This window comes from Sebastes fasciatus, chromosome 19 (assembly GCF_043250625.1).
Source record: "Sebastes fasciatus isolate fSebFas1 chromosome 19, fSebFas1.pri, whole genome shotgun sequence".
In the NCBI taxonomy this organism is placed as follows: Eukaryota; Metazoa; Chordata; class Actinopteri; order Perciformes; family Sebastidae; genus Sebastes; species Sebastes fasciatus.
The window spans coordinates 21,695,353-21,722,283 of NC_133813.1; the positions used below are offsets into that span (position 1 = coordinate 21,695,353).

A 26,931-nucleotide genomic window follows, 5' to 3' on the forward strand; every position below is an offset into this window, starting at 1 on the left:
TTCACTGTGGATATTCACAAAACGTAGTTGACACTAAAAGCGAGGATAAGAGGAAAAGAGCAGATCTCGGTGGGGATGCTCTTCGGGGTACGCACGAAAACAGAGTGAGATTCTGAATTCATTTCTCATTCAACACTTTTGAGATCAGGAGGGAGAACTGTCAGGATGTGATGGTGTGATGGCCCTGACGGTGCAGCATCCGGCATGTTAAGCATGCATTAGTAACAGAGCTCAGCACACAGCCTGCACAGAAGGAAAAAAAACATTTCCTTGTAGACATACAGATGTTTGGAATAAAAAGCTTTAGGGAAATATAACATGCAATTACTGTAGTTGTAAGGACTCGCAAGAGTTGGTGCTGAGCACAGCAGCAATGGACAAATGTGTTGTGTGCATTTTCTTCATTTAACATTTTCAAACATTAATTAAATAATTCATACTTTTACATCCATGTCTGATTTCTATCCGATTTCATCTTCACTGTCTTTGTTGGCGCATTGCTAGATTTGTTGCTGTGTTACTGCCACCAACTGCCAATACGCAGAATAGTCTGAAAACCAAGGCTGGATGTGCATGTGTCCTTGTGTATGTGTGTGTATGATGCAGACAAAATAGGGACTCACATAAAATCGTTGCTTCACAGGGTACCTTTAAAGTCAAAGATGTAGTCTGGCCAATACAACAGATTAAGAGTTAGACAAAATAATATAAAAACTGAAAAAAAAACTGTAAACATTGCATTATCTATAATACAACTTAACATAACCCCCGTTATGAGGAATAACCTATTTGAGGACTTTAAAGGGCCAATGACAATTATAAATACATTAACCCCTAATCCGGATCGGTTTGTTGATAAAAAAAATGTTTTAACAAACTTTCTAACTATGAAAACTTTCATTATGAAACTTAATCCAGATCATTAGTTTGCCATCTTTACTATTTAGAAAGTAAAATGATGTTTTTTTCAGCTGGCTGGGTTAGAAATAAAATTCAGTCAGATCAGTGATTCCCCTGGTGACGCAGCAGAGGATTAAAATTAAACTATGATGATTTCCATCTGTTCGGCAATCCTCCGTTCCATTCGGAACTACGTGACATCAAATGTAACTCCTTGGAGGAGTCTCACGGTAAAGGCACTCTACTTCAGATTAGTGGAGCAATCAACAACACACTGCCAAAATGTCTATTGTGAGGGTTATTATATGCACTGCCTGTGTGGAAGTCGATAATCTCAGATTTACCTCACTGTATTTTATGTGAATACAAACTTTTACTCATTTTGAGTCAGCTACTTTTTACCGTTAAATTGTATTCTTACACAAGAAACTATCCTGACAGTAGTACATGAAACAGGTAACCAGAAAAAAATCCTGTGCCTCTGTGTCCTCCGGTGCTCCTAACGGCATCTGCAAGATTACACATACCGGAGGAAAACAAGCAGTAAGAGCTGATCTGAGGTCTGCTGTCCATCTGCTGTCTATGAGAGCCGGTTGTCCATCACTCACGAACTCTGACCAAACGGTCAAACTAGGCAGCGCTGATCAAATATGAATCAATATTATATTACGTTAATCCCTATTTCTATCCTCAAATGTTTTCAGAATCATCTTGTAGTGCACGGTTTAGCTGTAAAATGAGAAAGTTTGTGACAACGCCACCATTGGGAAATCTGGTGAAGGAACGCCAAGTTCCAGTCACATGACCGGAGCACAGCCAATAGGAACGCTCTCTCAATGAGATGACCTGTGATTGGTCAAAGTCTCCCGTCACGGGCTCGATTTTTTAAAGCCTGAAAACAGAGCCATGATGAGGAGCAGAAGTCTAGTTTTCTCTCAGAACACTTGAATTACAATATGCTGAAAGGTTATTATGGAATTTTTGCCCAATGATGCCAAAAATATACTGCCACTTTAATAGTTCTTCTAAATTAAAGAAATATAACCTTTACTGTACGGCATACAACATGTTTTTTATTCTTATTTTTTAAATGAGAAATGGCAACAAACAGCTTTTTCTGAAAACCTCATTTCAAACTGACAACAAAATGACATACGAACACGACACCATGGCTCAATAAGATATGTATTCTGTACCATTCCTCCTATTAATACTACATATCCAATTAACAGTGATTTGAACCAAAGTGAATATCTTTTAGCCCCATTCTGAGTTCACACTGACTTTCCATCCGCCTGGAGGAGGAGGTAGCAGAGAGGGTGGAAGGTCGCGGATGGAGAGGAGCTGTGGAGGTACGTCACTTTCTTCTTGGATCTCTTCGCTGTCTTCCTTATTTTTTAGATCTCTGCAGAGATAAATAATAAAACAGTTGAATTCTAAATCAAACAGGAATAACCATTAGTAATGCAAACCATGTGTCTATTGTAGCAAAGGGTAGCAAAGTGCATACCCTTTGCTACTGAGGGCAGTTTGCTTCTTCTTTTCCCTTCTGGAGAGCCATTCTTCTACACTTCGCCGGGGCATCAATCTGTCTACAAAGTCCTCTTTGCGCTGTCTTTCATCTGAAAGATATTAATACCTGTCAACAATTCACATTGTAGACATTCACAAAAAATAAAAAATACTTGTATACTATTATACTGTATAACATTTTTAGGGAATGCATGGATGAATGAAAGTGCTAACTCATGGTACTTGGCGTACTTTCCTTTTTGCAAGTTTGTTTTAAACCCTTCTGCAGCATTACGTTTGAGCCATTAACAATCTGGACTGTGGAGAGTATTATTTTTTGAAAGTGTCGGCCTTTTTCCAAATAGTTTCAAACGACGGCTATTCGGATGGTTGTGTGCAACAGACCATCCGGCGGGTCAGGTTACTGTGATGTATTCAGTTAAAACAGCTTACCTTCAACCTGTCTTTTTAAGTTATACAGATCCTCTTCAGACATGTGAGAAAACCTGCAGTTAGGGCCAAAATCACAAATCCCTACAAAGAAAAAAAAAAGGCAGGAAAAAATGATTATTACAAAAAGTTATTCAATATAATTTTCCGGTTATTGGATACATGTATAGTTAAACTGTTATGTTACCTTTTTGGAGAAACTTCCTGCAGGGTTTCTTTGTTTGCTCATCACACAGAACGGCTGCAGAGTCTGTCAAAAGAAAAATGATAGTGTTGTCCTTGGTTGTTTGTATAAGCTTCCATCGTAAAGTGAACAGGTGGGCAGCTCAAGATGGCATAATGAAATGTAAGCATGCTTAATTCTCCAATTAAAATCATCATAAATAGGTTTAAAGACATACGCAAACGTTTTAAATAGTAAACTGTAATGTATTGGATCACTGTCACTGTGTTCATAACAAACACATTCACACTAAAACATCATATGTAATACAAATATAGCATGTAATTAGATTTTTATTGCGACCACATCTCAGAGGTCTAAGGAAACACCTGCATGCCTCACCTCTAAAGAAGTCATACCAGGCCTTTTTAGCTCTGTGATGCTGAACACCGTTGAGATGTTTTTTCCTGTTATGCATGTTGTCCTGAAAGGACCGGTCACAGTAGTCACAGTAGTATCTTTTCCCCATGGTGCAGGTTATGTGCTCAAACCAGCAAGATGTCACCTTTTAAACTGCTGAAAGAAAATGAACAGACACAAAACATATTTACACAAGTGCTCTGTATACACATGGTGAGTGAATATCTGTGCTGACTGAAATGGTTTCTGTGTGATACTACATCAACTGTTTTAGGGTTGACCCAAATGCTTCGAAGCTTCGACTGTTGCTATGGTATTCGACTTCCGTGTCACTAGGGATATCGCTGTTTGTTGTGTGCAGAGGTGTGTGTGTGCGGCAGCGGCACTGTCCTGGGCACTGATAACGGGGGAGACGGAGACAGACCGACAGAAGAACATGTCAACCTGCTGTGCCATGCTGCTCCGCAAAGCTTCGATTACTTTTGAATATTACTCACTGAAACTTCGAAGCCCAAAAAATGGTATTTGAGACAGCCCTAACTGTTATGTATCATTATGCACAAGCTGATTCATTCGAGTTTAGCCAAGCAGACTGTATGTGTATGATTATTAAGTATGTTGTTGATTATTTTTCTGATTAATGGATTCATTATTTAGTCTATAAAATAGAAATAGGCAAAAATGCAGATACAAATTTCCCAGATGGCCCAAGACAACATCTTCAAATTGTAGTTTGCTTTGTCTGCCCAACAGTAAAACCAAAGATATTTCACTGGCTCACATTTATTTATAAGTCCATTCTTGGTATACTCCCCTCCAATCTGTGCACTCTCATATCGTGCAACACTGGCAGCTATAGCCTACGCTCGTCTGACCTGTACTTATTATCTGCACTTAAGGTCCGAACAGAACTAGGTAAGATGGCCTTTAGCTATCCGCTCCCTTCTCCTGGAATACACTGCAAGCTAAATTCAAACTGGAAAATCTGATTACTTTTGATGAATTTAAAACATTAATGAAAGACCCTAGAAGCAGAGTCAATCGGGAACTGTCTGTGTTTCTGAATATTTTCACTTTAATATTGTCTTCAAACACTTGATTTTAATGTGTTTTGTATGATATTATGCTATGTATTTATTTTGCATTTGTTGTATGTTGTGGTGTCTGAAACTTTAATGCATGTTTAAATGTTGCTGCCTTGGCCAGGTCTCTGTTGCAAAAAGAGATTCTTAATCTCAATGAGTACTACCTGGTTAAATAAAGGTTGAATAAAAGTGATAGTGATATAAAACAGCCTCATATATTAAAAGGATTCATTATTTATGATTCCCTCTCTGTCCATTCACTAATCAACTAATCTTTTCAGGACTAAAAATCGCCAAAAAACACAGTCAGAAGTATACAGAAAACCCAATTTACGCTTAATCATGGTCCTAGTATGGATCTATTTTGACCTTTGTTTGTTTACATTTACATAAAGCAATCATGGGCTCATTTGTTACTTTTGTATTAATGTACAGACTTGGCCTATAGGACTAAAAATTATTGTATGGGAGGCACAAACTGGAACCATCCTAATATATATTTATTATCAAGAACACCAAAGAACATCAGCAATATCAAAAACAAGGCCACGTGGTGCCTTCTGTTGCTGCCATCTACTGGGTTAGTACTGGAGGTGCCTTTATTTTGAATGTGCCTTGGTATTGACTTCCTGTTCTACTCTGAAGATACAATCATTCAAAGTCTGAAGGTTAAAAACTGTTTAGAAATATACTGAGCATGAAAACGCGCAGTTTGATGCTCGTACAGATACTCCCCCAGATAACCAAGCTGAGCTAAACGTTAGCATCCTTCAACATTAGCTGGATAGTTAGCCTACATGCTAACTTATTATTTAATCAATGATGCTTTAAATCCCTGTTTATACTCAATTTAAATGCACAAACCATTAGGGAAACAGTGATGTCCTCCTGTGTGATGTTTGCTTTGAAAGACCACGCACAGTATGTGTAGCAAACTGGAGTGAAAGAAAGGAAAAGAAAGAAATATAAGAACAACTTCCGTTTAGGAGCGGAAGTGTGTAAGTGTGTTAGTGATGTGTTGGTCACGAACGAGCCGGTTCAAAGAGCCGGCTCTTTTAAGTGAACAATAAGAGCCGGCTTCCAGCCGAGAGACGTTTTTTCCCTTTCTTTTTTTCTTTAATTAATTCAAGGCAGAATGATAGGATGATCTTCTCCGCACCACGGGCACTCCATGCACTGACTGTGACTGAATGTTGTGTTATTGACGTCCGTGCGACCAATCAGGTGATGACAGACAAGGATCCGGCGTGAAAACATCAGCAGCAGCAAAATGCGATTTGACGAGCATCCTTTGTAACCCCGTACATGTCGAAGATAAGAGATGATTAGGTTGAGAACTGTGAAGAGGTTTGTCCCTATACATTGGCACTCAGTTACCAACTGTAAAAAAGTTTGTTTTATGAATTTGCTTAGAGCAACAAATGTCATATTAAATCACTCTATTTCCTCATTCACAACATCTCTTCCTAAGAGGCAAGAAAAGGGTATTCAATATAGGCCCTATATACCTCACAAATATACTATGAACTGTGCTTATCGTTGACCTGTTAAAATCTATTATTGCTTTTATACTTTATTTACTATTATTTGCTTAGAGCAGGGAGGGGCGGGGAGGGGCGGGGAGGGGCGGCGGTCTGATGGTCTACAGTAACAGAGCAGGAGGGAGAGGAGGAGAGAAAGAGAGAGGAGTGTGGTGCGCGGAAATGAAGCAGCGTGTCAAATTATTGTATTCTGGAAATTATAAGGTTTAGTATAGTTATATTGAATAATTAAGGTGATATATGTGCACACATACTAATCATAGGTCAAAACAGCGCTAAATTTGGCTGAATTATAAAAAGGCAGAAGTGGTAAAACGAAGAGCCATTTGGGAGCCGAAAGAGCCGGCTCTTTTGTTGGTGAGCTGAGCCAAATAATCCGGTTTACTAAAAAGAGCCGGAATCCCCATCACTAAAGTGTCCTGTCTCCACTTCCGCTCCTGCGCAGTCCGTCTCTCCACCGACATGGCGCTGGCTAAGTCCGTCTACAACCTGCTCTTCAAGAGAACCTCCACCTTCGCTATAACCATCATGGTTGGAGCCGTCTTCTTCGAGCGACTCTTTGACCAAGGTGGCGACGCGATCTTTGAGCAAATGAATCGCGGGGTGAGTTGTCCTTCAGGTGTTTTAATGCTTGTTTCATCCTGACCTTGTAGGCAGAGGACGACGAGGAGCTAAGCTAAGCTAAGCTAAGCTAGTTGAGCAATCCTGAGTCCTTTTACAACAACTCTGCTTATTGTGACAATCAGGGTCTGAAATTAACCTTTTTCCTCACCTGCCACTGAACATTTCTACCAGCCACTCATTTTATTTGTCTGCCACTTCTGAAATCTAGGTATAACACTTTAAACACTGGGTCAGTGGTACCTGACTGTAGGATTATGGAATATATCATGTAACCTTAATGCATGATTATATTTATTAACACTTCATTTTACAGGTCTGCAAATTTAATGGTAATGTGGTGATAATTAGCAGGTTATGTATTTGAAATTTCTTTGGAATTATTGCCAAATTACCCCAATATTTACCTCAAAATGTATCAAAAATTACTTTATTATAAACATGATTATATGCTTAAATAGTATATAATGGTTAAAATAGGGCCCTTATGCTTGAGAAGTGGCTACTCTTCATCGGAAGGTGGAAAACTAATAGAAGACACTTCTGATCAGGCACAAATCTCACCATTGTGTGACTTATTGTCTTCACAGATGTAACCTGGTAGCTAATGTCATGATTCAGGGAGTTATTTAAGACATTTCAAATAAGTTATTTGCTGATTATTATCTTTTTACCAGCAGACATGGAAATAAAGCATATACATTTATTTTGTATTCTTTTCCTGGAAATGTTTTAAATAAATTACCAGCTATTGAGAAATAGCAGACCTGTAAAATAAAATGTTATTATATATTTAATTTAGGCTTTAGAATTGCTTTTTAAAAATAATTTCTTAATATAAGGAAAACCTGTCTGCCATGGTGGCAGGTGACCTGAAATTTTAACCTGCCACAGCTAACATTTACCCTGTATTTAGCAGGTGCTGATTTCATTCCCTGGTGGCAACCTAACTGTTCATATGAAATGTCTAACGTTACCTCGTATGTGATTTATTGTAGAAACTATGGAAACACATCGAACACAATTACGAGAACAAAGAGGAGGAATAGGACCGCAGCGGGGGTTACCTGAGGCTGAAGTGCAACTGATGTCACACTTCCATCATCCATTCTTCCTGGACTCCACACCTGAAGCAAGCATCAGTCAACATGGACAATGTGCTCATATAGTCATGCCTAGTGGGACCCGTGGGAGCTGCTTGTCTGTCCAGACCGCCATGAAGATGGAGCAATGGTTCCTGTCACCTCGTCCCTCTTCCTGTTGTTAAATGTTCTCCTCACAGATTGTATATGATTAAATTAAACGTGTTAATGTCAGACAGATCTTGACATGTTTTCATTTGGTGCCAGCACATATTTATTGGATTAGTTACACTATCAAATTTACTTTTTGTTTGACTTAACTAGTATTTTCATATGCACACACCCTAGCCACATTATGTCACATTAAAGTGTGTCTACAGTTTTATGTACAAATTAAATGAGTAACTTGGTAAAAAGACATGCAAGGGTCATTGCATTATGCAGTTATTTTTAGTAAAAGTGATCGATTTCCATTTGCTAACTGCATGTTTGCAAGCTTTTTCCAAATATACAATGGATGACTTGACATCTTTTATGTTATTTCAAGGATAAACTTTTACAACAGTTTGATATCTGATACTAATACATCAGAGAAAAGCTCAAAAGGAAGGCAAATGTCAAAGTGGGTAGACAGAAGACTGTATTTCAATGAAATATATATATATATAAATATATATATATGTGACCATTCTTCATTTACAAATTGCCGTTGTTGGGCAAAATACAAAATCACAAGAACAAAAAGGCGCATTATTTTGTAAAAAAAGGGCATATAACAAGCAGTAAATGCTCCGACAACTGCTTGTTGTTGCCACATCTACATTACAACAAAAATATGAGTAAGTCCATGTATGACAAATAAGTGAAAATAATACAATAATTATAATTACAACCTGTGTTTGCAAAGCATTTTTACAAGCAAGTTTACAAAGATCATCATATTAACAAAGGAGAATGGACTGCCAGGCAGGTTATACCAGTACTCAGTATATGTTACCATTGATACACAAGCCTTCCTTATATGATGATTCTCATGCACACACTACTGTACACAAGGTATCTCAAATTGGCCACTGTGTCAGCTGTATTAGCTTGAATTACATACATAATACATCATTTTTAGTCCAAGTGTGAGTTATTTTCACTATGCAGGGAAAAAGCATCATCATTCTAGATGGTTTCTAAAAACATGCCCTTTGTGCAACAAATATTGTGATGAAAAGATAATTTAATAGTTAAACTCAACTTGTCTGTTGACATAAAACGATAAATCTCTTATTCAGATTAACCCGTATGTATGAGGTGCTGAAGATCCAAGGCTATCAGTTATAAGGATATAGCTTATACTGACTTGGCCAAATCAGCAAAACGTGTCATAATCTACAAACGGTAACTGGTAGCTGCCACCTTTTATGAAACTGATCAATAATTTGCTTAAATGGGAGTTAAAATGTGCACACAGAAAATTATTAGCTTTTTATACCATGTCAACCCATCATCACTGTAAAATGCAAAGATATATTATGTAAACAGTTTTGATGACAGGGTCAGGCAAGGCCACCACCATTCAAATGCATTGCATACAACTGCACCTAAGCCTCAGGACTCTAGGGGGCACTCTAGCATTACCTCTCCCACTGAATAATAAGGACTGTACTTTCAACAACATTATAGCTACTACTGATTGCTCAATGGTAAATGTCACACCCTGGTTTGATTCCTGTGGGCTCAAACAAAAAACATAGCTCCAAGGCCCATACACATTTGTGCTTTCAGTAGAGAATCAAGCACCAGGGAGGCCAATATCAACTGCAGAATTTAACTAATTTAGGTACAACAACAAAGAGGACTCTTACTGTTCACACTTTAAGCCTGAGTCCATTTTTTTAAAAGAGTGTAAACACAGTTTTAGTATTTGTATGTAGTGCACAATGTTAAAAGATACAACACAATGTGAGAAGCAATTAATGGCCAACAGATGATGAGTGGAGGTATCTGAGAGAACTGTGACCCATCTGTAGGCGTATTTGGGAATGGTAAAAATCCTGAATGTAACTCATTAAAAAAGGAACGTCTAGGTGACAAATCTGAATGAGCATTATGGATGCATTATTCAGAAGAAAACTGAAAGATTTGCCAAAAACGAGGAAAGTATTGTTTTCCCAAGTTGGCATCTTACACGTGTTGCAGGAAGTATTTTAGTTGCAACTGTTTTAATCCAAGTCAAACAGAAAAAACAGCATCTTTTAACCAACCCCACAGTCTAGTAAGCCACAGGCTTACGCCCAGGTCTGACAAGTATTGTATTTCAGGTGTGAGCATTTTTTCACAGATTGTCCTGAATCTCGGATCAATACTTTTCTTCATGTTGTACCCCAGGATGGAAGACTCTCCGACTGGCTGCCAGGGCAGGAAGCGACTGTCATGAATCTTTTGCGCTTCAACTGCACCTCCATCCTCGATGCACACGGCCTTCATCTCGGCATTTCTCCTCCTCAGCTCGTTCACCTCCTGTTTCATTCTTTCTCTCCCGTACGCTTCTACTCTGGCCCAGAAGGTAGCGTTAAAGTGCCGATAGAGCCTCCAGTCAGCCCCGTTCCACTGTAAAGCTTTGGCTCTCAGCTCGGGGGTCAGTCGAGATACAGATGAGCTCCTGCGAGCATTGAGTTTAAAATATAGGATGTCGTCCATGCTCCAACACAATGTGTCCTTAAGCAGGATGAGAGACTCCTCGAAATATTCTGCAACAAGAACCAGATCAAAATGCTTCGATAAGTTATGAATATCCCTCATTACGCGAGGATCGTCAGCCTCCAGGTTGTTGTCAAAACCAAAGTCAAAAAAGAGCATGTTTTTGAGGTAGAACGAGTTGAAAGCCTCTGGGCTGTAGAAGGCCTGAGGATTGTTCAGAAACTCTGCCAGTTTGTTGTCTCCACTGATCCTCCATGTGAGAGGAACTGCTCTGTGATAATAATGGAAGGACGATTCAAACAGATCCACCGGGTCACGTAGGATGGTGATGTACACAGCGTCTGGAGGCAGGAGCTTGGCTACTTCCTGATGGTTAAAGCGCATGTGGTTGCAAACAATGTTGAAACAGTCTCCGGGCCTGTAGTCCTTCACTTGAGAGCACAGGAAAGGCGACGGGTAGAAGAAGTCATTGCGTCCATCGGGGAAGGCGAATTTCAGCTTGTGCTTCTCTCCGAATCTGAAGAGGATGTTGAGTACGGTGCTACTGGCAGTTTTATGGGTCTTCATGAACATGATGTTCACCGTGGGGGAGCACTGTTCGGACTTTGTGCTCTGAGAAGTCACATTTTCCTTCAATAATTTCGCCATACTGAGAGGACACGTGTCTTGTTGGGAGCCCCTAAAAATAAAATATATGGATAAGCAAACAGATCAACTGACTTCACTTGATAAAAGAATGATTTCCTTTAAAGTCTTTTCTACCTAATCTTCACTTGGTTGATTGGGTTCGTCAAGCAGTACAGCACCAGCATGATGTTGATCAGTAAAACCCAGAGAATCAGCCTTCGTGTCACAAACTTGCACTTATTTCCTTTGGTGCCAGACATCATTAACACCCAAACGTGAATCTGCAAATGAAATTAGAGAGCATGCGTGTAGTGTATGGAGGAAAACATCACAGGGAAAACACCAATAATAATACAACCAATGAGCAGCTACACAAAGCTAATAAACAGTTGTAATGCCCTGCAGCAACAGGACAACTAAATACCCCCTTACCTATGTATTTACAGAAAGCCCAGGCCTTACCCATTTACATTAAACATAATCATTTCTGAGGTATTTATGATAAACTGCAGAAAAAAGAAAAAGGGGACATAGAGAAGAGATAATACAGATAAGCAAGAAAACTGCAGCATCATTCTTTCTGTCAGATAAAACACAGAGCCCCTATGTTTACACTTTAAACATGTTGACAGTGATTACGTTCCAACATACAGCACAACAAACAGTAGAAATGGAAAGATAAAAGAGACACTTATAATAAAAACAGGTATAAGCATCTTATAACAATACAGTGCTCATAGTGAAAATGGCTAAATATCAAAATAGATTTCTGTAGGATGTCCCTTTGCATACCAGCTCTGACTTCTTATCTTTAACACTGATAGTCATCTATGTAGTCCATTTATTACATCTGATGAGAATACCAATATCATATATGTCTCATAGAGTAGTTGTAGTACACGAGGAAAGAAATTCAACTTGATTATATGCAACATGTCTTATAGCTTGAAATAACAATTCTATAGACCCATTATCATAAAGCTAATTCAAAACTTCTTTTGATTATCAAAATATAACAACACGGTAATTCAAAGAAGTAAAGAGCTTTATTTATTTACCTGCAGGTGACAGCATTAGCAGTGTCGGGGGTGAGGATTTTCCACAGGGTGAAATAAAACCCTCTATTGTTCAGCATGCTGTAGTGTATACACGCTCCCTGAAGTCACATCTCATTGGCTGTGACGACTGAAAGATGTAAACTCTCCTCCCACAGGGGCTGAAATGGTTTGTAAAATAGTCTACTGTACTAACAGACTGAAGTGTGACAAAAAATCAAGTAGGCCTGTATGCTGAAAGTATATACTTCAGCATGTAATAGGCTAATAAGGCTTCTTTATGTATTCAGAATTGGTATTTAAAGGTGCTATTGATAACATTCAGCCACTAGATGTCACATTCTCCCTCCCTGTTTCATTGCATTTACTTCACAACAAGTCGTCGACAGGCATTTTTCAGTCAATATCAGCCATTTATCCATATTTTCCACACTAACTGACGACCCAGAGATACCAGGTGATACCAACATTATTATACTATTGGCTCACAAGCCTTGTTAGATGTAGGAACCAAATGTCAGATATCTTCTTCAGATATTAAAATGATTAATTCACAATCATCTTTTTTTTCAGGAAAAGCCATACTTTTATTTGGCACCTTTCTAAAGGCTCTATAGATGTATATTTTTCTTCTTTTAAAAAAAAAATATTTGTCTCCATAAAAACTTTATCAATAAGACCTTTAAGGTGTGTTCAATTGAACCCACTGTATTATCGTAGTTAGATATGCTTAATATGTATGTCTCTTAAGTATGATAATTGTATCCGTAACTAAGGTACCAAGATTCAGTATATCCCCCTCAAAACTGCTCAACTATCGCATAACTGTACCAATGTTTATTTGCTGTTCCATCTGCTCTTTGAGCATTGTGTTTCATGGTAACCTGTCTGCCTTAGGGCTGCACTCTCACTCTCTCTGTGTTGTGTATGATTGTCTGCAGGTGTGCCGGAGTCAGGGAGGAGCCACCAGCTGCACTGCATCACCATAATCAAGATCTCCTCACATTTCAGCCATTTCCACCCTGCCAGTTCGTCGTTGCTACAACAGTTAGTGCAGCCACGTTCAAGCCACCTCTTATTATTCTGTGTTCTTTTCTGCCTGGTGTTTTGCTTGCCTGTAACCATGTTTTATTCGCCTAATCCTCCTTACCAGCCAAGCCACCCTTCTGCCAGTTTTCTTTTTCAATAAAAGACCTTAAGTGATTTTCTGGCTCCCTTGTGTTATCTGCATTTGGGTTCATTAGTTTATCGCCCCTTAACATTTGCCATGGTGACGATATGTCCCACAACACTTAAGGTAACAGTGAGTAACATTTAGGGGGGGATCTATGGGCATAAATATAATGTAATATTCATAAGTATGTTTTCTTTAGTGTATAATAACCTGAAAATAAGATTTTTGTTTTCGTTACCTTAAAAAGAGCCCTTTATATCTATATATGGAGCGGGTCCTCTTCTACAGTAGCCCGGAATTGACAAACCAAACACTGGCTCTAGATAGGGACATTCACATTTTCACATCGGCCACTGTAGTTTTCCTACACGCTTGGCACACGGGAGCAACCTCACCGCTAGATGCCGCCAGATCCTACACACTGCATCTTTAAGTGGTTGTGTTGTGGCTACATCTTAACTCCAGCAGTAGATCAGATAATGCAGATATGGGTGGTGTACTAATGAACATCTTTTTTTTATTGTTCATTAGAACTTGTTGGTCCAGTCATAAGAACACCCCTAGAGGATTTTTTGATTTTGTTACATTGTTCTTTCACTCAGTAAGATGGCTGGGTGGCTGCATATGTGTATAAAGACATGTGATATTTATTATATATCGTAGCTATCAAGTGTGTACAGAGCATGTACAAATATCAATATGTGGGGTTTGAACTGAGAACATGTATTAAATGATACAGACACAGCAATACTGTACATCTGTACACAATAAAGTTGTCATAGCAGTGAAAATAATAGCTGCATATAACATCTAGCTGTACAGACAGCACACCCAGCAGGGTCTGCTTGGTATCACCACAGCTGTGTGTTGTGTAACTTGTGTTGTGGGGCTGGCAGACTGTTTCCTGTAGTCTCCTGATACCTGGACTCAGGTGCTGTTGACTTTGGCTGGAGCTCAATCATGTTGGATTTAGTAGGTCATATCGATTTGGCAAAGGGAGCACACTAGCTTCTGTGTGGCAATGGTCGTAGTCGTTGATGTCATTGACATCAGAATACATCAGCGAGAATGACCAGATCTATGTCACAACAAGAGAAGATCAGGGTTGCATCCATCCTGTCGGGATAAGGGCTGCCTATAATGGCAGAAGCTGGAGTATGTATAACTTTAATGCGGCAACAGACTGTTTTGATGTGTACGTTTTGAATCTGGCTCCTCCTCCAACAACTTATATTATTTATTTATATTATGTTACATTATATCTAGGGCTGTCAATCCATTAAAATATTTAATCACAATTAATCGCATGATTGTCCATAGTTAACAGCGATTAATCACACATTAATCGCACATTTTTCATCTGTTCAAAATGTACCTTAAAGGGAGATTTGTCAAGTATTTAATACTCTTATCAACATGGGAGTGGATAAATATGCTGCTTTACGCAAATGCATGTATATATTTATTTTTGGATATCAATTAACAACACAAAACAATGACAAATATTGTCCAGAAACCCTTTTTATGCATTTAGCATAAAAAGATATGCTCAAATCATAACATGGCAAACTGTAGCCCAACAGGCAACAACAGCTGTCAGTGTGTCAGTGTGCTGACTTGACTATTACTTGCCCCAAACTGCATGTGATTATCATAATGTGGGCACGTCTGTAAAGCGGAGACTCGTGGGTACCCATAGAACCCATTTTCGTTCACATATCTTGAGGTCAAAGGTCAAGGGACCCCTTTGAAAATGGCCATGCCAGTTTTTCCTGGCTAAAATTTTGCACAAGTTTCGAGCGTTATTGTGCCTCCTTTGCGACAAGCTAGTATGACATGTTCGGACATGGATTTCTTAGGTTTTCTAGTTTCATATGATGCCAGTAACTTTAAAGCTGAGCCTGCTACAACCTCCAAAAGATAGATTGCGTTAATGCATTAAAGAAATTAGTGGCGTTAAAACAAATTTGTGTTAATGCGTTGTTATAGCGTTAACTTTGACAGCTTTACTTATATTATTATTACTGATAGATATTTACAGCTCAGTGTTGTTTAAGTAAATGTCCACTTCCAACCTCCACAGCTGCAACACAAATAAACACAATTCTGGTTTATTTTAATGTTAACTGTATTTTATTGTGTCAAATAATTACATATATTTTACAACTGTACAAAATAGAGCACACTGATACAGCAGTGATGAGGAAACCAAACACAAAAGAAAGACAAACATCAGGAAATGCACTCAAATAAGTTCCTACTCAAAGATGTGCCAGTGTAATGAGGTTATTAACAAACTTTATAATACACTGTGGTTTATTTCAAGTGTGAGACATTAAGAGTAAAAGCTTTTTTTTGTTTTTTCTAAAATCAACTTTCCATGTTCGAACAAAGAGCTTAAACCTCAAACTCAACCCTCCTCACCAATAAAGAGAGCAATTTTATGACTTTTACAAAAAGGTATGAGGACATTTTACAGTAATAATTCTCAGTCCTGAACAACAACATTTCAATTTAAAAGACATTGTCCATGGCTTTCATTCAATCAACCACAACCTTTTAGAGGACTACACTGCAACCCAATTTACATATGATTCACAGGCTATGGGCAGCGATGAAACCAGAGATACTGACACAACCAGTCTTTCTGAAATCTTCTCTACAAAAACAAACTGAACTCACAGGCAGTTTCTCTTCCAATGCAGCTTATGCAACAGAGCAGGTGTTCTGGGAGTACTTGGGTGCAGTTTTCCTTGAAAATCACAGCAGTAACCGCGGCATGTTTTTGGAACATTTAGGATAACACGGAGCACATGGGTGGGTTTCTGCTTTGAACATCTGTCGCTTTTGTCGCCTCTGTTTAATGAACAGAAAAGGCTCTTGACTTCAGACAAATATAAAGCCGGGACCATCTGGCACATGTCAAGTATTAAAGCACACTAGGCGTGAATGATCTCCTGAAATGGATCACATTGAGTCACTCTCACTCTCACAGGAGTTTGTTTTGTCAGAAGGTTAACTACTGCAAACAGTCTCTTCGACGTCACAGGTAGCTGGCTCGTTTCCACGTATCCACAGCACATAAACCTGGACAGTTTACAATTAGAAACTTTACATTTTATCTGCTCTTTGCCTTAACAAAACATCAATGTGCATGAGAGATCAAAAAAGAGGATCGTCTGGTTTGCGATGCTACGTTTTTATGTAATCAAAATCACTATGCTGCACACAACAATTAGCAAATAATTTGTTCAAGTAGATTAAAACAATGACACATAGTATCAGAAATAAACAAGCTAAAATAATTAACAATCCCCTCGGAGGAGTGTACAGCTACAGTTGCTGATCGCTTCAAGTTAATCTCATGAAAACAATCATAAGGCACTTTTGAGTGACAACAAAACATAGATAGAAAGAGTGTCTTTCACCGTTAAAACAGCACAGGACGTATATATATTTATATAAAAGTAAGCCACCTTTGGTAACCATACATTCACGATATACGTTTCTTAGCCTCTACTGTATAATCCCATGCTGTCTATTAGAAAGGATTGATGTTTAGAGGCATAAACATTTGCAAAAGCTCCTTAAAAAAAGGAGAAAATATGTTTTGTTGAGTTGATTCTGAGTATTACCATGGCCAATTTTTGAAACTAACTCTGATTTAGAGACAAAAATTAACCATTGCTTCTTAATGGAGCAGCACGTGTATCTCCACAACGTACCATTATGGCGGTGTTTTAAACACTTCTGTATTAATTATACTGCTAAAAGCAACATTAACCTTTAGATCTGTCAGTAAAACTGCAACACTTTCCTCCATACTGTGCAGCCTAACATGCCAAAGAAGGACATTAATGTTCCTCTACAGAGAGCAGTTGGCAGGTACAACCGGTGGAATGCTTACAGAAGTACTGCAGTCAGTATGTTGTGGTCGTGTGACTCAGTAGACGGGCTTGTAAAAAATCTGTCCGCCCAGCACCCTGCGTTTCAGCTCCCTCCACAGCAGGCTGCGCTCTCTCTGGGACCCCTTCATGAAGCCACGGTTCTCTTGAGCGCGGCGAGACAGATAGGGGATGACCTCGTTGACCGGGCCATATGGAACGTACTTATAGACCGGGAAACCTGCTTGACCTGTTTTCAACAAAAAGCAAGGAGAAGTGTTTTAAATCAATGTCTACCATGTGTGCATTCCATATGCAAAACAAAACAGTTTTCAAATGCAAAATCGAAGCCACTGAATCTCCCACCTGTCACCACTTTTCAGGGCTCTGAGACTCTGTATCTCATTACAAGTGTCTTGGAATTGTGATTGATGATTTTCTGTCTTTTAAGCCTCACACTCAATTGAAATTTTTATTTTAGAAACAAGTCTTGCTTTTCCTTCAAGGCCAAAAAGAGACTCGTCGTTGCCACCTTTGTATCTGTGCTGGACCATGGTGACGTTATACTGTATACAGTATATGCATGCATCTTCTCAAAGCCTACACACGCTGGACTGTCTACCATGCAGCACTGAGATTTAATAGGAATTTTAAAGCCCTTACACACCACTGCGCTTTGTATGCTCGGGTAGGATGGTCTGTTTTGTCCACCCGTAGACTGACCGTGGCGTATTCTTATTTATAAGGCTATTTTTGGTCTGCTTCCATCTTACCTACAGATCTACATCCTTCAAAAAAGTACGGGAAGTAGATGTTTTGAATGCTAATGAATGTTTTTTCGATACCACGTGATTCTGTAATTTGCTTTTTAGTTTAAATTGTTATGTCTGTTTTATGTGTGCAACTGTGTAACTGTGCTGCTGCCTATCTTGGCCAGGACACTCTTGAAAAAGAAATATTTAATCTCAATGAATCTTTACTCCTGGTTAAATTTGTATGTAATGTAATTCATTAAGCTGACAATAGCTCATATAGCTCATATAACTGTGCTACAAAACAACTTGGGGGGGGGGGTGAGGCTTTCGAAACTGACTCAATGTTACTCATTAAACTGGTGCAGTAGATTAAATCATTATCTTTATTTATTTATGATAAAAAAATATTGTATTAAGATAACACTGATATGTAAAAATGGGGTTTTGATATTACATATCAAGTGATAAGACAAGGTCAAACCAGCCCTTATGGCTCACTAGTGGAAGAAAGGTTAGGGCTGCTACAGCATTAACCACCACTATTCATCTGCAATAGACCATGGATCAAGCTACTATGTACAGTAGTACACTGAGTGTTTTCATATGTGTACATCTAACCCCCATTTAGGTCGTGATGTGTTTCTGTTTGGACTGATAGCGTGCCAACCAAACTGCTGTAACATTTGGTAGTAAAGTTGAGGACATTGAGAAACCTAGAGTTGTTTGTTGATATCTATAGATCTATTTCTAAGGTCAGCAGAAGGTCTGAGTGTTGAAAAGCTGACGCATGTAGTGGCTACGTTTCAGTGTGGCCTCTGTGGCCACATGACTGTGTGATGTAAGCCGCCCCGATTTCATAACTTACTGTTTACTTTTAGTATCTGAGCTCAGTGCAACATACCTAGCGGGAAGCTGATCTGGTCACACATGCCCAGCAGCTGTCCAAAGTAAACTTTATTCTCCGTGGGTGAAAGGCCCATCTCATTCATCCTGAAACAAAAAAAAACAGAAGAAAACATCGATGTTATAGGGCGGTTACATAATAAGAGCTGGAGTGTAGTATTATACCATCGATTCCTCTAAATCCTATAATTGCTTTGGAAAGTTGACAAATACTACGTTTCACTTAGCGCAGCATCCTGGGCATTAGTTTAAAGCATTAGGATTAATCCTTTATGAATGGGGGGTTTAAGGCTTGTGTGTATGTCCAATCTGCAAAAAAACATACTTTTCCAGGGTGAATTTCACTGTGTCCTCGTTGTGAGTCGCAACCATGATATTTGCTTTCCTTCTGTGATCGATCTCCTCCAGCACGTACTCCAAACATCTGGACAAACAACAAGGCAGATTAGGATTTAGACGTCTTTTAGCCGAGCCAGGAAGGGCTATTGATAATAATTCCAAACTTACTTGTGATACATCCTGTTAGTGGCCTCGTAGTCTGGGTTAATCGGGTCTTCGTAGCCAATCTCTTTGGCCCTGTCTCTCTCCTGGTACATGTAGGCTCCGCGAACCAGTTTGGCACCAAAGTACCAGCCCTCCCGTCGTGACAGCTCAACATCCATAGTTACATTCTCAAAGGCTTCCTAAAAGTGTTAAAAAAAACACACAAAAAGACATGACGGAAGATTTAAATGGCAAATGTGTCAAACAAATATGCCTGAATAATCATGAAAACGATAAAAACATGACATTTTCATACAACGTATTGTGCATCTTTAACGACAGTGCACAGGAGCTTGCTATTGTACGCCTTTCTATCCATAGTTAGTAGCAATAATCAAACTTAATGTGACAAAATGTACCAACAGTATTGACAAAAAAAAATCTCATTTTGATTTCACATTTGCGACAAACAGGAAGGATTTATAGAAATGACAAATCAATAGTAATAGTTGTCATAATTAGCTCTAATAAAGGAACTGCTGTCTCACCTTGAGGTAACACTGGTACGTGTTGAAAATGATTGGCTTTTCTCTGTTGAATCTCCTCTGCATCTCCAGGGTCAGTCTACTGATAGCTGGTTGGAAGTACGTCTGCTCGGCGTCCACCATCAGCCTCACTCCATTCTCCACGGCATGCTGGTGCACACAGACAAAGAGTATTTACACTTTTTGTAATTGATTGCCTTTGAACCAGGTTTGATTGCAATAAATCTGATTTCTGTACTACCAGGTAAATTTATTTGCTAGATTCACATTAATTTGTTTTGGTATCTTTACCTTGGCCAGAACGTCCACTCTCTGCAGCATCCTCTTCATCTGACTCTCCTCCTCGGCTGTAAACGCGTTCAACAAAGGTTCCAGGTGGCCTGTCTGCACAACCAACACACAAAACATCAAATCGTTTGGCGCTTGCTTTCAAACTATCAGTGTGTGACAGGCAGGGCGAGGGTTGGGGGGGTTGGGAGTGATACAGTAGATAGAGTTTAGACCATTAACTGCATAATTACATTTATCTATAAAATGTAAGGGTCTGAAATGTAAAGCAAGTATGTTGTATTTTTCCTCCTTTAAACCTGGAAAATTATCACCAAAAAATGGGTTTCTGTCACAGTCTATGGTTTCTGCTATCAAAAAGCATGCCCTTTTGAAGATGATATTAAGGCCTTCTGTGTTTATTGCAAAGGTCACAGTGTACAGATACTGATTTAAACTGAGGGACACTTACATGGGCAATGAACTGCCACTAACTCTACATTTATTTCCCTTTAAGAGTCTGGACACGCTACTAAATATTTACATGACTCACCTCAAGGTTTGGCACCATGAGCAGATTGGAGATTTTTGTTGTATCGTTTATTAAACTGTTCCAGTCCAGCAGATCTATCGTTCTGCAATAAGATGTGAGAAAAATGTATATTAAAATATGTGAACACTCCCTGTTTTCATACTGATTCAAGAACCTAACTGTATTGATGAAGTGTTATTGTCATCATTGCACTAATCTTACCCTGACAAACCCAGCTTCTCTCCAGTGAACCAATTCTCTATGTCATCCTTGGCTCCAACACCCATCTTAGCCAAACTTTCCTACAAAAAGAAACAGTTCAGTGATTAAATGCATACATAGCAGCTGATCAAAAGACACGGCACCTAAAGTCATGAAGGCTTGAACATCTTAGGAACAAATAAAAAGTGATTTGAGGACAGCAGTTGTGGGTGAACATGCATGGACATGCTGCATTAAACTTGCTGAAGGTGAGACGCACCTTCAGTTGTTCCAGCTCCAGCTTTTGTTCTAGAACCATCATGTCAGATTTCCCCTGTTGTGCTGCGAGGAAGTTAAAGAACTGTCTCCATTTAACCAGGACTTCTGAAAACTGGAGCTGTTCAAACACACAACAATTCATCAGTGATCAAATTATAATATTGCATACTGTGATGAGGTTAGCTGGACACATCAGTATTTTACTCCAGCACAAACTATTCATTTTTGTCTGACAAAGTTAAGGCAGGGCAACCTGACACTTTCCCTCTTGTCTCATTTTCTTGTCGCTTTCCCGCAATACCAAATTCCAGATGCTCTATTATAATATTCAGTGATAACACTGAAGGCAACCACTAGAGTTTGTAAACAATAATATGAATCTATGATCACACTAATCAATTGGCATTGACGCAAAACCATAAAGAGATAAATAAATGTTTTATTTACCCATTACCCTGTAATACTGTAAATGGTTACTGGTATATCTAGAAGCACTGTTGTTGCCAATCAATGCCATTTACACCTTTATCTAAATTATATTAACTTTAAGTTAATATTGAAGATATGAAGTTAAACTCACAAGGAACTGTGGGCGTCCGAGAGCAGTCATTTTGATGGCAGAAAATCCATCTGCTGAGGCTCCCCCTGAAATTGATAACACATTTTATGCCACTTGATGTTGTATAGCCGATTTTATTGGGTGTAATTCAACACTATCGTTTTTTTTTTTTTAACACAATAGTTTTAATGTTTTTATAGCCATAATAATTTCTTAATTGCTTCCTCAGAAACCTTTCTACTTACCAGAGGCTCTAATGCAGTTTATGAATGTTTCCAATTGGTTGTCACATTTGGACTCGTCTGCATAGAAGTAGGTACGAGCGCTGGTAACGCCTCCACGCCTGTCTCCGAACTGACGATGGGCCTTGTACTTCTTCTCACGATGATCAGTAGCTGAAGTGAAAATGAGGGAATGTTAGCTGCTTGAGTTTTCAACACCACATTTTTTTCCCCTCCACATATTTTTTGTATTTTGAAAAGACTATTAAAGCTTCAGTAGGCAGAATGTTTTTGGCATCATTGGGAGAAAAATTCCATAATAACCTTTCAGCATTTTGTAATTCAAGTGTTCTGAGAGAAAACTAGACTTCTGCTCCTCCTCATGGCTCTGTTTTCAGGCTTTAAAAAATCTAACCCGTGATGGAAGACTCTGACCAATCACAGGTCATTTCAGAGCGAGAGCGTTCCTATTGGCTGTGCTCCAGCTGGTGGGCGGTGCTCGACATTTCCTCAACTGATCTCAACATGGCTGTCGGGTCATAAACTTTCTCATTTTACAGCTAAACAGTACACTACAAGATGCTTCTGACAACATTTGAGGTGAGAAATAGGCATTACAGTAACAGAATATTGATTCATATTTGATCAGCGCTGCCTAGTTTGACTGTTTGGTCAGAGTTTGCGAGTGATTGACAGCTGCTCAGAGACGGCAGGCTCCAGCACGGCTCTAATTGGTTGTTTTCTTCTGGTCTGTGAAATCTTGCCATTAGGAGCACCGGAGGACACCGGAGGACACATCATTTTGTCCAGATTCCCTCTCTCATGCCCTACTGTCAGGCTATAGTGACTGTTTTATAAAAATAACTTTTTTAATCATATTTGCTCCATTTCTACTGCAGCTTTATTTTTTTTTTTTAATCAATGAGACAATTTAATACATAATATTCAAATCATACAAAAAGCAAACTACATTTCCCCGAGACATATTAACATTTCCAAGTCATTAAAATGAGTTTATCTTTGTTCTACAGCTTGACTGTGTAGTCTACAGAATTATTTCAATCCTACAAGTGTTTGATTTGAGTACATGTATTTATGTAGGCCAAAGTAAATACATCCCAAACAAAAATGGATTACGGGAACACACAGTTTAATAATTATTCTTTTAGAAATTAATTAATATATATGAATTCAAAATGACTGCTATCATTAATATTACCCGCCAGAGAGAGAGAGAGTGAAACTAAGAATATGTACAGTATGTGCATGCGTCTTCTCACTTTACCCACTGGACTGAACAGACCTCACTAAATCCAGATATAACCAGTACCCTCCAGGGCAGACCACATGACCACATGACCACGTCTAGACATACCAACACTGACACTTGACTAGACTTGTGTTGCATTCAGGTCAAGCTGCAGCAACTGAAACCAGTAGTTCAGCGTACAGTGGCTGATTGTGCAACACATTTGGAAATTGAATTGACAGTATTATATACAATAAATCAAACTTATTTTCAACTGACGTACAAACCTGGACTTTCTTTCTCTGCTTCAGAAACACATGCACTGAAAAAGAAGAAGGGATTGGCATCAGAATAGAAAATAGTTTACTTTTCTACACAACAAATGAAAAAGACATTATGGTGTCTCCAGTTTTAGTCAGTTGTATAACGTATCATGTCACTTTGCATTGTTTGAAATCAGTTAATCATCCAGACGCAGTATGCCAGCGGTGGCCACAGGAAGGTCAGAGGTTTTGTTCTACTGCGATTTAAAAAGACAACTTTGAATTGTGTAAAAGACAGGAAAAAAGTCTGTATGTCTTCAAGTCATTTTAACCAGTCTTGCACGCTATGATAATGATCTCCTTTTCTAGACGTGCTGTGACATGAGCAGCGCATCAGGGAACAAACAAAACTACTGTGTTCACTGTGTTGCCTCCTTCGTGGGCCTAACAGACTTTTCTTTCTGTGGATTTGAAGAATCTTAATAAAGATCATGGGATCTTTCACAAAAATGTGTTTCGATTTAGATCATCATGCATATGTTGGGGCCTAGTGAGATAATCCTTGGTTTAAAAAAAATGAGCTTATTTCCTCCTCAGAGCATTGCGTAACACTTCCGCGGGTGTGTGTATGCCCCATGCAGGAATGCAGCACATTACTCTAAAAGGCTGGCAGCCTCTCCGGGAGGTACATCCCCCAGCTCAGCCAATCAGAGCAGAGGGGGCTCTCCCAGTCAACCAATAGAGGACAGGCACTAAAATAAAAACACACTGGCAGGAAACACAATGTACTGTTCATCTTGTGACTCATGTTAATTTGATACAAGGCCAGATCAGAAGTCATAAGATCTAAGATAAGAACTAATATAAAACTATTGTATCTTAGAATGTTTTTCTGTATGTAAATAAAGGAGTCAGAAGATAATTTAGAGAGTTGACGACATATAATGCAGACACGGGTGAGAGAAAAGGTAAACTGAAGTGGGTTGACCAGACTTTTGTGACAGTGTATTTCAAACATCAGTGCCATATGTTTTGAAATAACCCTTAGAAAGCATATTCTGTACACTTGTATCATGGTTGGTTTAACCCGCTAGGGGGATCAAGGGCAAAATGACCAGTTGGGGCCAACTGTATAATATGTACTCCACATTCGCAGAGCCATGGATGTACTTATTGTGCCCAATAACCTTTAAAAACAACATCCTAAATGCTTTGGTGTAAAGGCAATGACTATTAAGTCTAGTAGTCACAGTTATTTCACTTTTAAATAACTTAAAGTGGATTTATCATAACGGTGCAGCCGTAAAAGGTATTATTATTATTACTGTAAACCTATTCATTGCAACTAATCACTTTTATTCCTGTGATTGCTCTTCCCGGTGTGCGGCTCTTATTACAACCATGCATGCAGAGGGGTGGGGGAAGGGGGTCTCTCTTTATGGGAATGGCCTCTTCCAGCTTCCTCCAGTTTCACAGGGTTTTTTTTAAGAGTATCTCCTTGTCTTGAGATCATGGGCTGGGTCAGGAAAGTAAAGCTTATTGTTGTGGAGCATGTGATACTAGGCTATACAAATAAACTTGGCTCAACAGGCTTTTTGTGTTTAGTATGTTATGTAACTCATAAATGGCTCCTCCTCCTCTCAGTCCACATATGCCATGTAAGTTGAAACTGTGCTTGGTTTAAAGCATCAGAACATTTTGTACTATGTGTGAGCCACTTCTAGAGAAATTAGCCCAGTCAGATAGAAACTACCACTAGTACTTACTCCATTTCCTTCTTCACTGCCTCTTCTTGAGTCAAGTCCTCTTCAACACTATAGTCCAAAACCGCCCCCACACCAAAGGCCTGGTTCTTCTGAATTAAAGGTTTGATGGAGTTGTGGTCTTCGCCTGCCACAAACTGACCATAGAAGGTCATCTTCATCATCTTCTCAAACATCCACTGACCAAACACCTTCTTACTTAGATCCATCAACTGTAAAAACAAAAACAAGGACACAATGTTATTCTATCTCACTAGTTATTATTTAGCCATAGTCCATTAGAAAATAGGATTGAATCTTACCAACTTGCCCCATTCACAGTTATTACGCGTTTACGCATTACTACGTGTTATACATTTACAATTTGACTCATCAAAAGTTGAAAGATATTCTATTTATTTAACAAAACATAACAAAAAAACAAAAAATTAATTAACAAGATTAATATAAAGAAAATAATAGATTACATAATAGTGATAACAAACAATTAGGACAAGATATATATAATAACAACAATAACAATACAGTAAATATATCAAAAAAGACAAGTGTGTGTGTTGAGGATATTGATTTAAATATCTATAATGTTTTCTGATTTCTGATTTTCTTTCTGTATATGTTTTGTTGTTCAATCAAAAGGATCACTTTTGAGCAACTCACCTCTTTGTTCTTATCAACGAGGAAGTCAATAGTACAAAGCTTGAAGACCAGCAGACTCCGGAGCAGTTCAATATTATCCTTGCTCCTGTAGGCTTCCTGCGTGTTGTTGAAGTCAATGTGGATCTTATTCAACAGCGTGTCTTGGACATTCTTGGTCGTCTGGCTGATGAGTACAACCGGCTCAGCCTCCACCACTGTGCAGCCATCTATCTGCTGATCTTTCTCCTCCTGGCTCTTGGTGGATGCCACCGTTGACCGACATCTTCCAGGTGATATGCGTAATTTGCTGCCAGGATTTACCCTCACAAGAGCTGCTACAAACTTAGTGTACGACATGGTTTCCTTTTTCCTTTCCTCTTCTGAACGCAGTAACCCACAGTATCCTTCCTCACCTCGCCGTCACCGTCGCTATGATGCTGCTGCCTGGAGAGCGCGCTCTGGCCAGTTGAAGTCATCTCGCTGGGCGGTGCTTCACATCTGTTACATCACGCTGCATCGCGCGTGTGCACAAGGCTAGAGTTTCATTTTGGACTTTATAGCTCATTTTCCTCCAACAGCTGTCTTTACAAATAGATGATAGTGATAGTACAGACATGAGAGGGGGGGGGGGGAGAGAGGGGAGAATGACATGCCGGGAATTAATTACACATCTATTATCTGTTCAAAATGTACCTTAAAGGGAGATGTGTCAAGTAGGTAATACTCTTATCCACATGGGAGTGGGCAAATATGCTGCTTTATGCAAATGTATGTACTATATATTTATTATTGGAAATCATTTAAAGGGACTGTAACTTATTACACGTATAAATACACGTATACACGTATAAATCAGCCGGGTCGGTGTCCCATGCGTGCTCGCGTATGTATGCGCGCTCGCGTGTGGCTTCGCTGTTCAGACTCAGACTCCAACACAAACTACACGGAAGCACCAAAAACGCAAAGTTATATCTAGTTGAGCCCGTCTGTTAAACAGTGTTGGCCACGGTCGGAGGACGCGGGGGAGACCGTAGCTTTGGTCTCCAGAGCCGGAGTCTCTGCTCCTC

At 39.1% G+C, this 26,931-nt stretch overlaps 4 protein-coding genes across 6 annotated transcripts; 1 reads left to right on the top strand and 3 right to left on the bottom strand.

Annotated features, from left to right (window-relative positions):
* Positions 1 to 631: 631 nt before the first annotated feature.
* On the bottom strand, positions 632 to 5,545 carry zmat5 (zinc finger, matrin-type 5). 3 transcript variants are annotated; one of them, XR_012591597.1, is made up of 7 exons: positions 5,395 to 5,545; positions 3,428 to 3,601; positions 3,050 to 3,112; positions 2,866 to 2,946; positions 2,411 to 2,522; positions 1,519 to 2,305; positions 632 to 1,462 (listed from the first exon to the last, which is right to left on the bottom strand). XR_012591597.1 is itself a non-coding variant. In XM_074617468.1 (6 exons), the coding sequence occupies exons 2-6, from the start codon at positions 3,552 to 3,554 to the stop codon at positions 2,158 to 2,160; spliced, it is 531 nt and encodes a 176-aa protein (XP_074473569.1). In that variant the 5' UTR covers positions 3,555 to 3,601; positions 5,395 to 5,545; the 3' UTR covers positions 632 to 2,157. The 3 variants fall into 3 exon arrangements, 2 of the variants coding, with proteins under 2 accessions (XP_074473569.1, XP_074473570.1); XM_074617468.1 differs by having other exon boundaries at positions 632 to 2,305; XM_074617469.1 differs by having other exon boundaries at positions 632 to 2,305; positions 3,428 to 3,598; positions 5,395 to 5,539.
* Positions 5,546 to 6,500: 955 nt separating this feature from the next.
* uqcr10 (ubiquinol-cytochrome c reductase, complex III subunit X) lies at positions 6,501 to 8,008 on the top strand. The gene is made up of 2 exons (XM_074617966.1): positions 6,501 to 6,674; positions 7,691 to 8,008. Exons 1-2 carry the CDS (start codon positions 6,534 to 6,536, stop codon positions 7,739 to 7,741), a joined length of 192 nt encoding a protein of 63 aa, XP_074474067.1. The 5' UTR covers positions 6,501 to 6,533; the 3' UTR covers positions 7,742 to 8,008.
* Positions 8,009 to 9,997: 1,989 nt separating this feature from the next.
* On the bottom strand, positions 9,998 to 12,287 carry gal3st1b (galactose-3-O-sulfotransferase 1b). The gene is made up of 3 exons (XM_074617965.1): positions 12,151 to 12,287; positions 11,228 to 11,373; positions 9,998 to 11,144 (listed from the first exon to the last, which is right to left on the bottom strand). The coding sequence occupies exons 2-3, from the start codon at positions 11,353 to 11,355 to the stop codon at positions 9,998 to 10,000; spliced, it is 1,275 nt and encodes a 424-aa protein (XP_074474066.1). The 5' UTR covers positions 11,356 to 11,373; positions 12,151 to 12,287.
* A 3,144-nt stretch (positions 12,288 to 15,431) lies between these two features.
* prodha (proline dehydrogenase (oxidase) 1a) lies at positions 15,432 to 26,324 on the bottom strand. The gene is made up of 14 exons (XM_074617651.1): positions 25,886 to 26,324; positions 25,229 to 25,437; positions 23,487 to 23,521; positions 21,975 to 22,124; positions 21,751 to 21,815; positions 21,172 to 21,288; positions 20,913 to 20,992; positions 20,712 to 20,793; positions 20,183 to 20,275; positions 19,895 to 20,041; positions 19,371 to 19,546; positions 19,189 to 19,287; positions 18,862 to 18,950; positions 15,432 to 17,455 (listed from the first exon to the last, which is right to left on the bottom strand). Exons 1-14 carry the CDS (start codon positions 26,219 to 26,221, stop codon positions 17,265 to 17,267), a joined length of 1,869 nt encoding a protein of 622 aa, XP_074473752.1. The 5' UTR covers positions 26,222 to 26,324; the 3' UTR covers positions 15,432 to 17,264.
* Between the last annotated feature and the right edge of the window lie 607 nt (positions 26,325 to 26,931).